The sequence below is a fragment of the Lutra lutra genome, chromosome 1, assembly GCF_902655055.1.
Source record: "Lutra lutra chromosome 1, mLutLut1.2, whole genome shotgun sequence".
Classification (NCBI taxonomy): Eukaryota; Metazoa; Chordata; class Mammalia; order Carnivora; family Mustelidae; genus Lutra; species Lutra lutra.
In genome coordinates this window covers 221330279-221341951 of record NC_062278.1, presented here as the reverse complement: position 1 = coordinate 221341951, position 11673 = coordinate 221330279, and the positions used below count along the sequence as shown (strand labels likewise).

Genomic DNA, 11673 nt, shown 5'->3' with positions numbered 1-11673 from the left:
GTCTGGACCCCAAAGTGCCTTTGGCTCTGCACGCTGCCCTTCCCTACAGCGGTACCGCAAGGGTTAAGCTCAGGCGCCGGGCGCCCTGATTGACAGCCCGGCCGGCGGCTGGGGAGAGCCGGCCAATCAGCGAAAGCGCCTGCGGCCCACGTGGGTAAGTGGCCTAGCGATTGGCCAGTGCCTGCAGCGGCCGCCCGCGGTGTCCGAGCCCACGTGCAGCTGCTGCTCTTTCATTGATCGTCCTCGTGGTGCAGGTGGCTGCGGGGCCGGGCGGGGCCGGGGCGGGCGGGGGCGGGGCCGGGGCTGGCCGGGGCGGGGCCCGACGGGTCAAAGGGTCCCCGGGAGGAGGGGAGGTGCGGAGGGGCGTTCGTTCTGGGCCTGAACTCGGTTGACCCTCCGCGATTTTCTCCTCGCTGTCCTGGGCCTCCATCCTAAGGGAGGTGAGTAGGCAGACGGGTCTCCTGGAGGACCCCAGCGTCCCCCCCGGGCGGGGGAGGAGGCTGAAGGCCGTGGAGAGGTAGAAGCGAAGCAAAGAAGGGGCTTAGCGCAGGAGTGACCGGGTGGAGAGAGGTCTCTTTCCTTCTGTCTGAAAATTCCTCCTAAGTCACCTGGCCAACTCTTACTCATCCTTCAAAACCCCTTCCCAATGATCTTCATCTATGTTTTAGGAAATTGTCTCAAAACCAAGGTTGAGTTTTAGCGTCCTAACATGGGGTCCCCCAGCGGTGACAGTTCCTGGCAGGGAGTGTGAGTCTTGTCACTGTCTCCCTCCACATCATAGAAGGACTTCCCTGGAGCCCACTACTAGCTGGGGCAGCCAGAGGCACCAGAGTTTGACAAATGCAGTGGGGTGCTAGAAGTCAGGGAGGGGGTTGGGATCCAGGACTGGGTCCTGGAGGGGAGGCTGGGGGGGGGTTGGGGGGGGATTGATTCTGTCCCTGGCTGCCCAGACTTCTGCTCTCAGAACCTGCGTCTCTCCTTGTTATTTTAGAGTCCTTGGGCCCCCTGCCTGAAGATCACCTCTTGGGGCCATCCTAGCCCCCAGAAGCACCCTCCAGGGATGATGGGGCCCCCAGGAACTCTGGTGAGGAGGTCCTTAACCCCTGTGTTGGGGGATATGAGCCTGGAAGCTGGGCTCAAACCCTGCTCTCCTGCTGATGGAGGGACGCAGGCAGGTGGCCAGGCCTTTTGGCTGCAGGGCTCTAACCCACCACACCTACTGACAGGTGCCAGGGCACTTTCTTTTTAAATTAAACCTGCTTCTCATCACCCAGGTGTTAAAGCACATGACCACATTGTCCTTGCTAGTATTTTGCAAGCAGAAGCCCCCCTCCTGCACAGATGTCCCTTTCCAATAGTTGGGGCCGGGCCGGGCCAGCTTCTTTCTCTCAAGGGCTCTCCAGAGACTCCGGATTTGAGACTTTAGGCCAAGAGGCAAAACGGAGGCTACTCCTTGGGGACTTAAGTCCCTTCAGGTTTCAGGAGGTCCCAGCGCACCCCCTGGGGGGGCTGATTAGGGGTGTGGCTGGAGGGTGGAAGGAGGGAGGCGGGGGAGGGGGAGTGGTGTGCGGATCACCTCTTGTCACCTTCCCAGGCTCCTTCTGAACTGAGCTGTCGGGCTGTCCTGGATCAGCTCCAGCGAGAGTTCCCCAGGTGAGGGTGACTCTCGGGGACTGGAGGTCCCCCTGTGGCCCACAGAGGGAGGGAGAGCGTCCGCTCTGGTCCCTCGGGGTGGGGTGGGGGGTGGCCAGAAGCCCCTGGCCCGAAAGACAGAGCTAGGAATGGGGGAGCCCAAAGTGAAAGGAAAGCCACCAACACCCGTCCTGGCCTTCATTTAAATTTCCGAGTTGTCCTTGTTTAGCGTGAATTTACTTGCACTGATTATATGTTTAAAAACACTGCACTTGCCTAATTGTGAAAAGGGGGCTGGCCGGGCCGGGTGGGGTTGGGGCTGGCTCCCAGGAGGCCTCCTGAGCTCTGCTGGGTTCTCTTCCCCTCAGGTTCCCCCCTCACCTGGCGGCACAGGTGGAGAGCATGAACTTGGCGGTGAGCAGCCCCCAGACAGCCTGGAGGGGCTGCTTCCTCAGGCCTTGGGAGCGGGGTTTGGGGACACCCTTTCCTTGACTCGGTTCTGCTTCCTCTGGGCGCGTGAGGTCACGCACGCAGTCCAGCTTCTTCAAGAGCCTTTTTCCTCATGAGTGCTAATGTTGCTGCAAAAGTTAGAAACTCTGTATTTACAGGAAGTGTTTCTGTGACTGACGGCTCATCACGGAACAATAGGTAGCGGGAGTCCCTGCTCAGGAGGAATGTAGGTGCCCGTGTGGGGCTGTCTTCTAGAACTTTCTGCAGTGACGAGAATGTTCTAGATCAACCGTGCCCAATATGGCGCCCGCCAGCCCATGTGGCTACTGAGAACTTGCAGGGGACTGAATTTTTAACTCGATTAAATTTAAATAGCCACACTTGACTAGGGGCCAGCCCTATAGACAGGGCACCGCTAGGGAGAAGAGAGAGACAAGTAAGTAGAGAAAGAGGATTCACAAAATGTAACTTCCTTGAAGAAGACAGAAGATGGGGAGATGGACATGAGTCCAGGAAGGGCTTCCTGGAAGAGGTGAGGTTGACAGGGAGATAGGGAAGGTGAGGAGGTACTACCGTCCCTGAGAGAGCAAGGAAGGGAGGGTATTCCAGGCCGAGGGCACAGCCTGTGCAAAGGCCCTGGGGCAGGACTGGGCTTGGGTGTGTTGGAGGAATGAGCGAGGAGGCCCCTGTGGCTAGAGCAGAGGAAGGAGGGGAGGGCAGGGAGAGGACAGGGCAGGGGTGCAGGGCCCTGGTAGTTATGGGGAGTCTTTGAACTTCACATTGAGAATGAAACCAAGGGTCTCTCTGATTAGCTTTCACTCTGTGTGGTAGGGGATATTCTAGCTGATGAGTGTAGTGACCAGAGAGGGCGAGCGGCTTGCCCAGGGTCACACAGTTGGGGAGAAGCATGCCCGGCATGCAACTTCTTACCCTTGTCCCCCTCCATCACCCCCCACCCCAGCTCCTGGTGCCATCCCTGCCATTCCCTTGCAGCTCCAGAAGATCCGGCAGGGTCTCCAGGAGCATCACAAGCAGGTAAGTGGGTCACCAGGACCCAAGGAGGGGTACGCCTCCCCTTCCTCGAAAGGCAGGGAAAAATAGGGTGAGAAGTCATGACCAGGCCTGGTTGTGGGGACCCTTGCGGGGACACCGGGGAGGCCCTTTTACCCCTAAGGAAGTGGGAGCCCTGGAGGGCCGTGGGCAGAGGGGGGCCCTCCCCGCGCCCCCCCACCGGGGGAGTGTCTTCCTTCCTGGCCCGCTCCCAGCTCCCCCGTGTGGCTCAGATGAAGCCAGGGCCCTTTCCAGCACTTTCGCGTCCGCTGCTTCCGCCGTGAGGGCCTGTCATGTGCCAGGCGCACCCGGATTACGGCCTTCCGGGCAACCAAGTGTTCTCGAGGGTGTCTCACACGTGAACGGGGTTGGTGGGGAGGCAGGTCTGCACGGGCCCCGGGGAGGGGGTGCCGTCTCCCGGCACAGGGCGCCTTGCCCAAGCTGAAGCACGTCTTGCAGTCCTGCCTGTCCTCCCGCCACCTGGCCCCTTTCTCCTGGGTGCTGGCAGGACTCTCTGTCTGTGCCAGATGTGACTGGCGGAAGGCCAGGGCCGTGTCTGCAGCTCAGCACGGCCCGGGGTGGGCAGCGCGGGGAACCGGGAGAGACGGATCCAGAATGAGGGGGGCCAGGAAGCAACCAGAACACGGTTGTCCATTCAGCAGTCCTCTAGCCATTACCTCCTTGCCAAGTGCCGTTGTAGGCGCCAGGGAAACCGCGGAGAAGGACACAGGCAAACCTCTGCCCTTGGGGTGACAGGAGCTTGGTAAACAGAAGTGTCAGATGGTGAGGGCTGGGCAAGGTGCGGGGATGGATTCTGCACAGCCCCAGGGGACACGGGGGAAGGGGTGGGAGTGCAAGCCTGCTGAGAAGGTGACATTTGAGCAAACTCTTGAAGGATCACAGAGGGCATGCAGCTCCCTTGGATGGGAGGTGCAGAATGGACAGAGGGCACAGCCCGTGCAAAAGTCCTGGGGCATGACAGCACCTGCTGTGTTGGAGGGACAGAGAGGAGGCCCCTGTGGTTGGAGCAGTGAGGAGGGGACAGGGCAGGTGCCCTGGCATCTTGGGGGCCCTGGAGCGGACTTGGGCTTTTCCACCAGGGAGCTAGGAGTCCTTGGGGTGGGGGTGGGGGACCTGACTTGTGCGCACGGGCGCCCTCTGGAGGAGAGAGTTGGGCAGGGCGGGAGAACAGGACCATCTAGGTGAGGAGCTGGTGGTGAGAACAGAGGAGATTGTGAGCTCAGGGGTGTGCGGAGGGGTGGGTCTTGCCCCACATAGCCGCTGTTCAACCCAGGGGCCTTGCTGGCCCTGGCGTCCCGCCGAGACTCCCCTCTGTCCTCTCCCCTCTGTCTCAGCTCCTTGTTTTCCCAGCCTCCCCGCCGTGCATTTAAAATCCCAGCAGCCTTCCGTGGCCCTGCCTGCTCCACGTGCGCTCCCCGCTCCCCGGGGAGGGCCAGCCAGCCAGCAGGCAGGAGGGAGCAGCACTTTTCATGCTGAGTGCGTTCAAGTGCCAGTAAATTGCGCATTAACGAGCCAGGGCGGATTGGGGAAGGCTCCCCTGGGTCTGTGCTGCTGGGAGGCCCAGCTGGGGAACCCATCACCAGCTGCCCCAGGAGGCAGCCCCCCCAGCCGTGGGCTCAGAGAGGTGGGGGGGTCCCGCTGCCCGGCCCCTCTTCCCTCGCCATTCTGCCTGCCTGCCCAGGCTGCAGGAAACACGGCCTGGCCCTTGGTCCTCCTGACTTGGGAAAATTGGCTTTGCTACCGTGGGCCTTTGTTTTCTCCTCTGCAAAATGGGAATGCCAGGAGTTTCTGGGAGCTGGGGCCGACCGCAGCTGGCCCTCAGGCTGCTTCCTTCCTTCTTTCTTGTGAATCAGGATTGTCCCCAGGCCTGGGGAGTTTGCCTTGGTCCGGCCCACTCTGGGGAGCTTCCTGGCGTCCACCACCGAGGGGCGTGCTTCCTTGAGGCCCAAGGGCGATGCTTAGGGCACATAGATCTCTGGTGGCCATGGGACACGTGCGTTATTTAAACTGAAGTTGACCTTCAAACCAGCAGCATTCGGCGTGCTCACCAGCCACGCGAAGCCAGCAGCTACCGTGTTAGACAGGCCTAGAACGTTCTCGCACTCACTAAATAGAGCTGCACACGCGCGTCCCCATAGGGCTGCTCATCAGACCCAGAAGCTCGGTCTCCCTGTTCTGGATTTCTGGGGACCCTGGCCAGGAGGCTCCCACATCGCCGACACTGCCCTCCGCCTGGCCACCAGGCACGCGCTGGGTACCTGTGCTCTTGGCGCCTGTGCTATCCATGTTGGCGGCCACTGGGCCGACGTGGCCGTTGAGCACTTGAGTGGGGCTGGAGACGTTGCACTTTTAACCGGACTTCACTGTGTATCGAATAACCATCTGTGGCTGGTCGCTGCATCTCAAGGAAGGAGCGTGTCTTCTAAAGGCACAGGCCGATGCCTGCGGGTCAGATTGGGTGGGGGGGGACTTAGAGCCCTCAAGCCCTTCGAGGCCCATGGAAACTCTTCACTTAGATTTGGAATCGTTGCTAGTCACGTGGCCTGATTTTTAAGTATAAAGGGCTGTGACCCTCCCACGGGGTCCCCTATTGTCCTGCTACTGGCCCTCCTCCATGAGAGGTGATCACTGGTTTCTGAGTGTCCTCCCGACACTTAAGTTCAGATGTCGGTACACAGAGCAACACCGGTACCAACGACTTTGCTTCTCGAAGCCATTTTAAGCAGAGGGGTGTTGAAGCTTTTGCCTGCTTGCTTGCTTTTTAAAGATTTTGTTTATTTATTTGAGAGACAGAGCATGAGTGGGGGGAGGGACAGAGGGAGCAGCAGGCTCCCCACTGAGTAGGGAGCCAGACAGGAGGCTCATCCCTGGACCCCAGGATCATGACCTGAACCGAAGGCAGAGGCTCCACTGACTGAGCCTCCAGGCGCTCCAAGGCTTTAGTCTTCAAACCTCCTAAGAAAAGCAACTGGAGGGGAACCCAGATGGGACCCCGCTTTCTACCCCTTGAGGGTGATGGCCGGCCTTCAGGGTTCGGCTGCGGAGTTCTGAGTATGAAAAACTAACTGGCTCTAGGCTCCGCATCATCGTGAATCCACCCCCAGAACCTTCAAGGCAGGCCCCGTGTCGTGTGTCCTTGTTTCACGCACTGGGAAGCCGGCTTGCTGGTCAAGGTGTGCGCTCAGGCCTCCTGACAAAGGCTTAGCTGGGATGTGTCCTCCCCCCGCTCCTTCCCCATCCAGACGGAGAACTTCCTGCGGACAGTGGAGACCTGGAGCCAGGCCCGGGGCTTCCAGCCTGCGGAGGTGGGTGCCTGGGCCCTGGAGGAGGGAGGGGACCGGCTCCGAGGCACACCTCCTGCCCCTGGCAACCCAGCACTTTGTGGGACAGGCCAGCCCCGAGGCTTCCCTGCATCCAGAGGCCGAGACCCCACAGCCCTCTGGGCTCCAGGGACCACCCTTCGAAGACATCCTGGCCGCGAGGTCCTCAGACTGGCTGAGGCAGCCCTCCAGAGCGGATGCCGGGCCCCCCACGCCGGACACGCAGTCCCCCTGGGACCCCGAGCCCCGGTTTTGGCAGGACGTTCTGACCAAGGAGCTCTGGCAGATCTTTGCGGGGACCCACAGGAGGGACCAGCGCCGCAGGAGTGAGTCTCCCTGGGGGTGGGGGATGGCGGCGGCCTGGGGCTGTGTCGGGGACAGCCTGGGGACAGCACCACTGAATCATGTCCTACTCCCCCCTGCCCTCCCCCGCCCCGTCCCAGTGACAGAGCAGTTGCCAGGCCTGGTGAGTAACTGTGGTACCCTGAGGGGGGGGGTCCTCAGGTTGGGGTGTCTGGGTTCCTGTGAGGTCGTCCACAGCTTCTGTCCTCCGTCCCGGGTGCCCTGAGAGGACTCAGGCCAGTGCCCAAGATAGGACTTGGGGCTGTTGATAAGTCTTAAGTCTTATCTACACTGCCTGGGCCTCCCCAAGGTTTTCCGGGTCTAAGACAACTGAACTGGGGTGCCTGGGTGGCTCCGTGGGTTAAGCCTCTGCCTTCGGCTTAGGTCATGATCTCAGGGTCCTGGGATCGAGCCCCCTGTCGTCGGACTCTCTGCTCAGTGGGGTGCCTGCTTCCCCCCTTTCCCTCTGCCTGCCTCTCTGCCTGCTTGTGATCTCTGTCTGTCAAATAAATAAATAAAATCTTTGAAAAAAAGACTGAACTGAACTTGGTCTGAACTGATCGCCCCAATTCCCGTGGGCAGGAGAGCCAGGACGCAGGACCACAGGACTCAGGACTGGAACCACGGAGCAGAGATGCTTTGGGTAATCCCAGTGCGGCGAGGGGGCACGGTGGGGGGGTGGGGGCGGAGCCTGCCCCTGAGAAGCCCACACCTGCCATTCATCTGCCTTGTCTCCATCCAGTGCCCAGCCCACCCGAGCCCTCCCCCAGCTCCCCCGAGGGCTCCGGAGAAGAGAGCACAGAGCCAGGCCTGCCAGGCCTGGACACCGAAGGGATGCTCTCCCTCCGCATAGCCCAGGTGAGGCCCCTTCCCGAGCTGCAGCCTCCATGAAGGCTGAGAGGGCTGGGGCGGAGGGAGCTGACAAGGCTCTGCATGATCCTGGTCCCACCGCAGGAGCCTGCTGGGAGAGCCTACCGGTTCCTGAAGCCCATGTGAGTCTCTGTGTTGTCCCTCCTGTCATGTACCTCTGTCCCTGGCAGAGGGGACAGGGAGAGTGTGTCTCCTCTCTACCCCACCACCCTGCTACTGTCCTCGATACCCAGAGCTGAGGGGGCTGGGTAGTTACAGTCAGGCCAGCGTCACCGTCTCTCCCCACATGACTAGTACTGGGTTCCAGGGATTTGAGGAGAGAACTCCCATGGAAAGAGGGTGTTGAGGGAGATCCAGACCGTCCCAAGCATGTGGTTGGAGGCTGGCGGAGCCCAGGGGGGATGAGAAGGCTTTCCTGGAGGGAAGGGGCATAATGGTTAGGGTCTTGACAGATGAGTAGGAGTTTGCTAGAATGGGGCAAAGCATTCTAGGTGGAAGGCAGTGATGTTTGTTTCTAGGAGAGGGAGAATCCTCGAAGGGGCTTCACCTGGGGGAAGTTGGTGTAGTTGGGAAGCCGAGCCTGAGTGAAAACTTCTGAAGAATGAAGCTCCTCAGGCTTGGTGGAGGGGCCCCTGCGGGCAGAGAGACTCACAGGCAGGCTGGTGACCCTGAGGCCTCCCCTCCCAAGATGCTGGGACCCTGAGGACTTCGAGGACACGTGGAAGAGACCAGATGCCTTGCCCTGGCAATCCCAGAAGGCGGCCATCCCGCACGGAGTGGAGAAGATGCGGACGCTAAAGCACGGGGAGCCGGTGCTCGCCACGGCCGTCAGCAGCTGCACGCGACATGCGTTCACCTGCGGCCGCGGCGGCGTCAAAGTGTGGAGCCTGGTGGGCGGGGGGCTGGAGGACCGGCTCCCCGAGAGCCACCTGCGTGTACAGGTAGGAGAGGGGCTGGCTCTGGGGGCAGAGCTCATGGGAGCCGGAAGAGCCCCGGCCACCGCAGAGGACAGTCACCTGCACCCGTGCCGCCCCAGAACCCCCAGGCCTACCTGCGCACCTGCCTGCTGTCCCCGACCAGCACGACCCTGCTGACGGGCGGCCACAACCTGGCTGGCGTGAGCGTGTGGGACCTGACCGCGCCCTCCCTGCGTGTGAGCGGCGAGCTGCCCTGCGCAGGCCTCACCTGCCAGGCCCTGGCCTTCGGCCCCGAGGCCACCCTGGCCTTCGCAGGCTTCACCGACGGCACAGTCAGGATCTGGGACTTGCGGGACCAGAGCATTGTCAGGTGAGGCCCAGGGGTGCGTGGGCTCATCCCGAAAAGCCCCTTCCCACCCCCGGCCCCAAGCAGGGATGCAGCGGTCTGAAGGCTAAAATCCCCTGATTGGTTCGGTTTGTGTTTGAGAGAGTGGGGGGCCTGAGTTCAGATTGTGGCTGGCCTCCGTTTCCCCATCAGTCACCTGGGTGTGACTGGCTGGGTGGTGTTCCTGGGGCCCAGGCTCAGAGTCTCGGCCCTGCCCCCTTGCCGATACCCCTTCTGGCCAGGGACCTGCCGGGGCCCCCAAACGGAACCAAGAGCATTGCTGTCAAAGACCAGAACATCTGGACGGGGGGGCTGGACACCTGCCTGCGGTGCTGGGACCTGAGGACCCCCGGGGAGCCCCTGGAATACCAATTCGAGTCTCAGGTGTGTGGGCTGGGCTGGGCCTTGGGCTAGAGAGGAGGTGGATGTTGGGAGGAGGGAGGTAGTGACACCCCACGTCTGATCGGTGCTGGCAGGAGTGGAGCAGGAGAATGTCCTCCCCCCAGGCCCCGATAACATTAGACGTGTCTATGTTCTGTACTGGGTGCCCGTAGCCCCATTTAGTCTCTGCAATACTGCTTAAGGCAGAGAGGACCAACCCACTTTAGAGATGAGCAGACTGAGGCCCAGAGGTGTGAAGTTGCTCGTCAGGGCCAGGAAGCCAGGAAGCTGGCCAGAGGTCAGCCCCCAGGGCGGGTCCCTGTGCCCCTACCACCTCCCAGGCCCGGCCGGGACCTGACCGGCCTCTTCCCTGCTGCCCGCCCCCCCCAGATAATGAGCCTGTCCCCCAGTCCCCAGGAAGACTGGGTGCTGGTGGGCACAGCCAGTGGCCAACAGTGGCTACAGCCCACCCGAGGGGGCCAGAAGCACATGGTGGGGTGTAAGGACGGCACCATCCTGGGTCTCAAGTTTTCCCCATTTGGTGAGTGGCCGGGAGTGGGTGGGGGAGTCCCCTGTCGCCCCCAGCCTCCCCTGGGGTCCTGCCCCACCCTCCCTAAGCCCCCCTTGCCCTTCATCAGCAGAAACCACTCAGTGATGCTCTCCACGGGGGCATGAGGGAGGTGGGGTCTCCCTCTGTGCCCCAGGTCCCCAGAGGCCCTGCCCACAGCTGCCAAGTTTCCCATGACCCTGTCCCCTCCTCCCCCTCCCAGGCCAGTGGTGGGTGAGCGTTGGGACAGATGACCTGGTCAGCATCTATGGCATGCCCGCGGGGACCGTGGTGTTCCAGGTACCACCGTGGGCCAGACGTGGGGCAGGGGGCAGTGCTCAGCTCCGGGTGCTGGGTGCACGGCTCCTGAGAGGGACCAGGCTTGAGCTGCAGGGCAGAGGGTAGGGGCAGGGGTGGGTGAGCTCCCCGCAGCTCATCCTGGCCCTCCACCTCCCCAGGTGCCCGAGACCGCCTCCATCCTGTGCTGTGATGTGTCCCGCAACAACCGCCTGGTCGTCACGGGGTCGGAGGACCACACCGCGGTCTACCAGATCACCTACTGAGGGGCCTGGCCCTGTCGTCCTGACTCGGGACCCTTTTTTTTTTGTCCTTTGCCCCCAACAAGGTGGAGGGGTGGGGGGGGCCAGGTCTCTTCCCCACTGCACAGGTAGTAAAGCAATTGGAAGAAGCAGAGTGGGTCTGGGTGCGTCCTTTCCTGCCGCCCGCCCATCCTGTAGCAGTTTGGGAAGACTTGGCTGGCTGGGTCTCCCAGCCCGGAGCCCACATGCACGGAGACTCTCCTCGAGCCGCGGACCCCTGTTGGGAGTGGGGGTGCACATGCACCAATTTCCCTGTCCCACTGAGCTCATCCCCCTCACCTCCCAGAGAGGGGGTTTCCGATCCAGGGATGGGGTCCCCCCCCTTCCCAAGATACCCCGGTGCATCTCACCTGGGGGTGAACCCATCCCTCAGGGGAGACACGTGGCAACGTCTGTGGACACTGGTGGTCATCATGACTTTAGAGGGGTGCTGCTTGGCCCCCCAGTGCCCGGGACGTTTCCCTCCCCACCCCCCAGAGAGTGATGGGTCCCAGTGTCGGCAGTGCCCTGCAGGAGAGGGTCGCTGACAGCTTCTCATCCAGCCTCTCTGTGCTGGCGGCTCTCACACCTTTGCTTACCTGCCCCTCCAGGAGAGGTGTCCCAGAAGGTGCCCACCGCTCTGCTTTCCCTACCCAGAGAATTACCCTCTCCTCAAAGAGTGTCTCCAAAACTCCACCTGGGTGTGACTTGTTTCCCCTGGGGTCCCCACCATCTCCCATCTCCGTCCGGGAGGTTCCCAGCAGCATCCCGGCTTCACACCCAGCCCCTCCACTGCGGCCCAGGCTCACAAGAGCTTCCAGAACACAGACCTGAGTATATGGCTCTGCTCCGTGTGCCCCCGGACCCCTGCCCCACCCACACTGGCAACCCTCCCACCCCTCCCTGCCCCTGCTGGCTCCTGGCCTCCCGCTGACAGTGCCCCCAGGCTGGCCACCTCCTGTAGGCTGCTTCAGCCTGGGCTGGAGGCCTTGTTCCAGGAGGAGGAGTACCCGGCCCGCCTGGTTTCCACCCGGCCACACTCCTCATCTCCATGCCTTTGCCGCTCCCTCTGTTCCTACACGGACCTGCACGACCCCCACAGTGGCCGTTCTCCGGGTCAGCTCTCGCTCACCGTCCCCTCCTCTGGGACCATGGGCTTCACTCAGCCCCTCAGGGTGGG

The 11673-nt window shown here is 62.0% G+C and overlaps 1 protein-coding gene across 7 annotated transcripts; it reads left to right on the top strand.

The window, feature by feature from the left end:
• The first annotated feature begins 314 nt into the window (after window positions 1-314).
• Window positions 315-10600, top strand: TLE6 (TLE family member 6, subcortical maternal complex member). 7 transcript variants are annotated; one of them, XR_007123334.1, is made up of 18 exons: window positions 315-440; window positions 992-1084; window positions 1595-1653; window positions 2001-2046; window positions 3076-3117; window positions 6396-6458; window positions 6544-6799; window positions 6911-6939; window positions 7398-7458; window positions 7558-7673; window positions 7770-7807; window positions 8374-8626; window positions 8722-8972; window positions 9230-9371; window positions 9576-9666; window positions 9759-9909; window positions 10139-10215; window positions 10374-10383. XR_007123334.1 is itself a non-coding variant. In XM_047706839.1 (17 exons), the coding sequence occupies exons 2-17, from the start codon at window positions 1061-1063 to the stop codon at window positions 10476-10478; spliced, it is 1707 nt and encodes a 568-aa protein (XP_047562795.1). In that variant the 5' UTR covers window positions 315-440; window positions 992-1060; the 3' UTR covers window positions 10479-10600. The 7 variants fall into 7 exon arrangements, 5 of the variants coding, with proteins under 5 accessions (XP_047562795.1, XP_047562789.1, XP_047562804.1 ...); XM_047706839.1 differs by lacking the exon at window positions 9576-9666 and having other exon boundaries at window positions 6917-6939; window positions 10374-10600; XM_047706833.1 differs by lacking the exon at window positions 9576-9666 and having other exon boundaries at window positions 10374-10600.
• Window positions 10601-11673: the final 1073 nt, after the last annotated feature.

Bases quoted from the DNA above. Each gene is read 5' to 3' on its own strand.
- TLE6 (XM_047706833.1), top strand. From the start codon at position 1,061: ATGATGGGGCCCCCAGGAACTCTG. The intron at 8,627-8,721 runs GTAGGAGAGGGG...GTGCCGCCCCAG, and splicing joins AGAGCCACCTGCGTGTACAG to AACCCCCAGGCCTACCTGCG. The intron at 10,216-10,373 runs GTACCACCGTGG...CCACCTCCCCAG, and splicing joins CGGGGACCGTGGTGTTCCAG to GTGCCCGAGACCGCCTCCAT.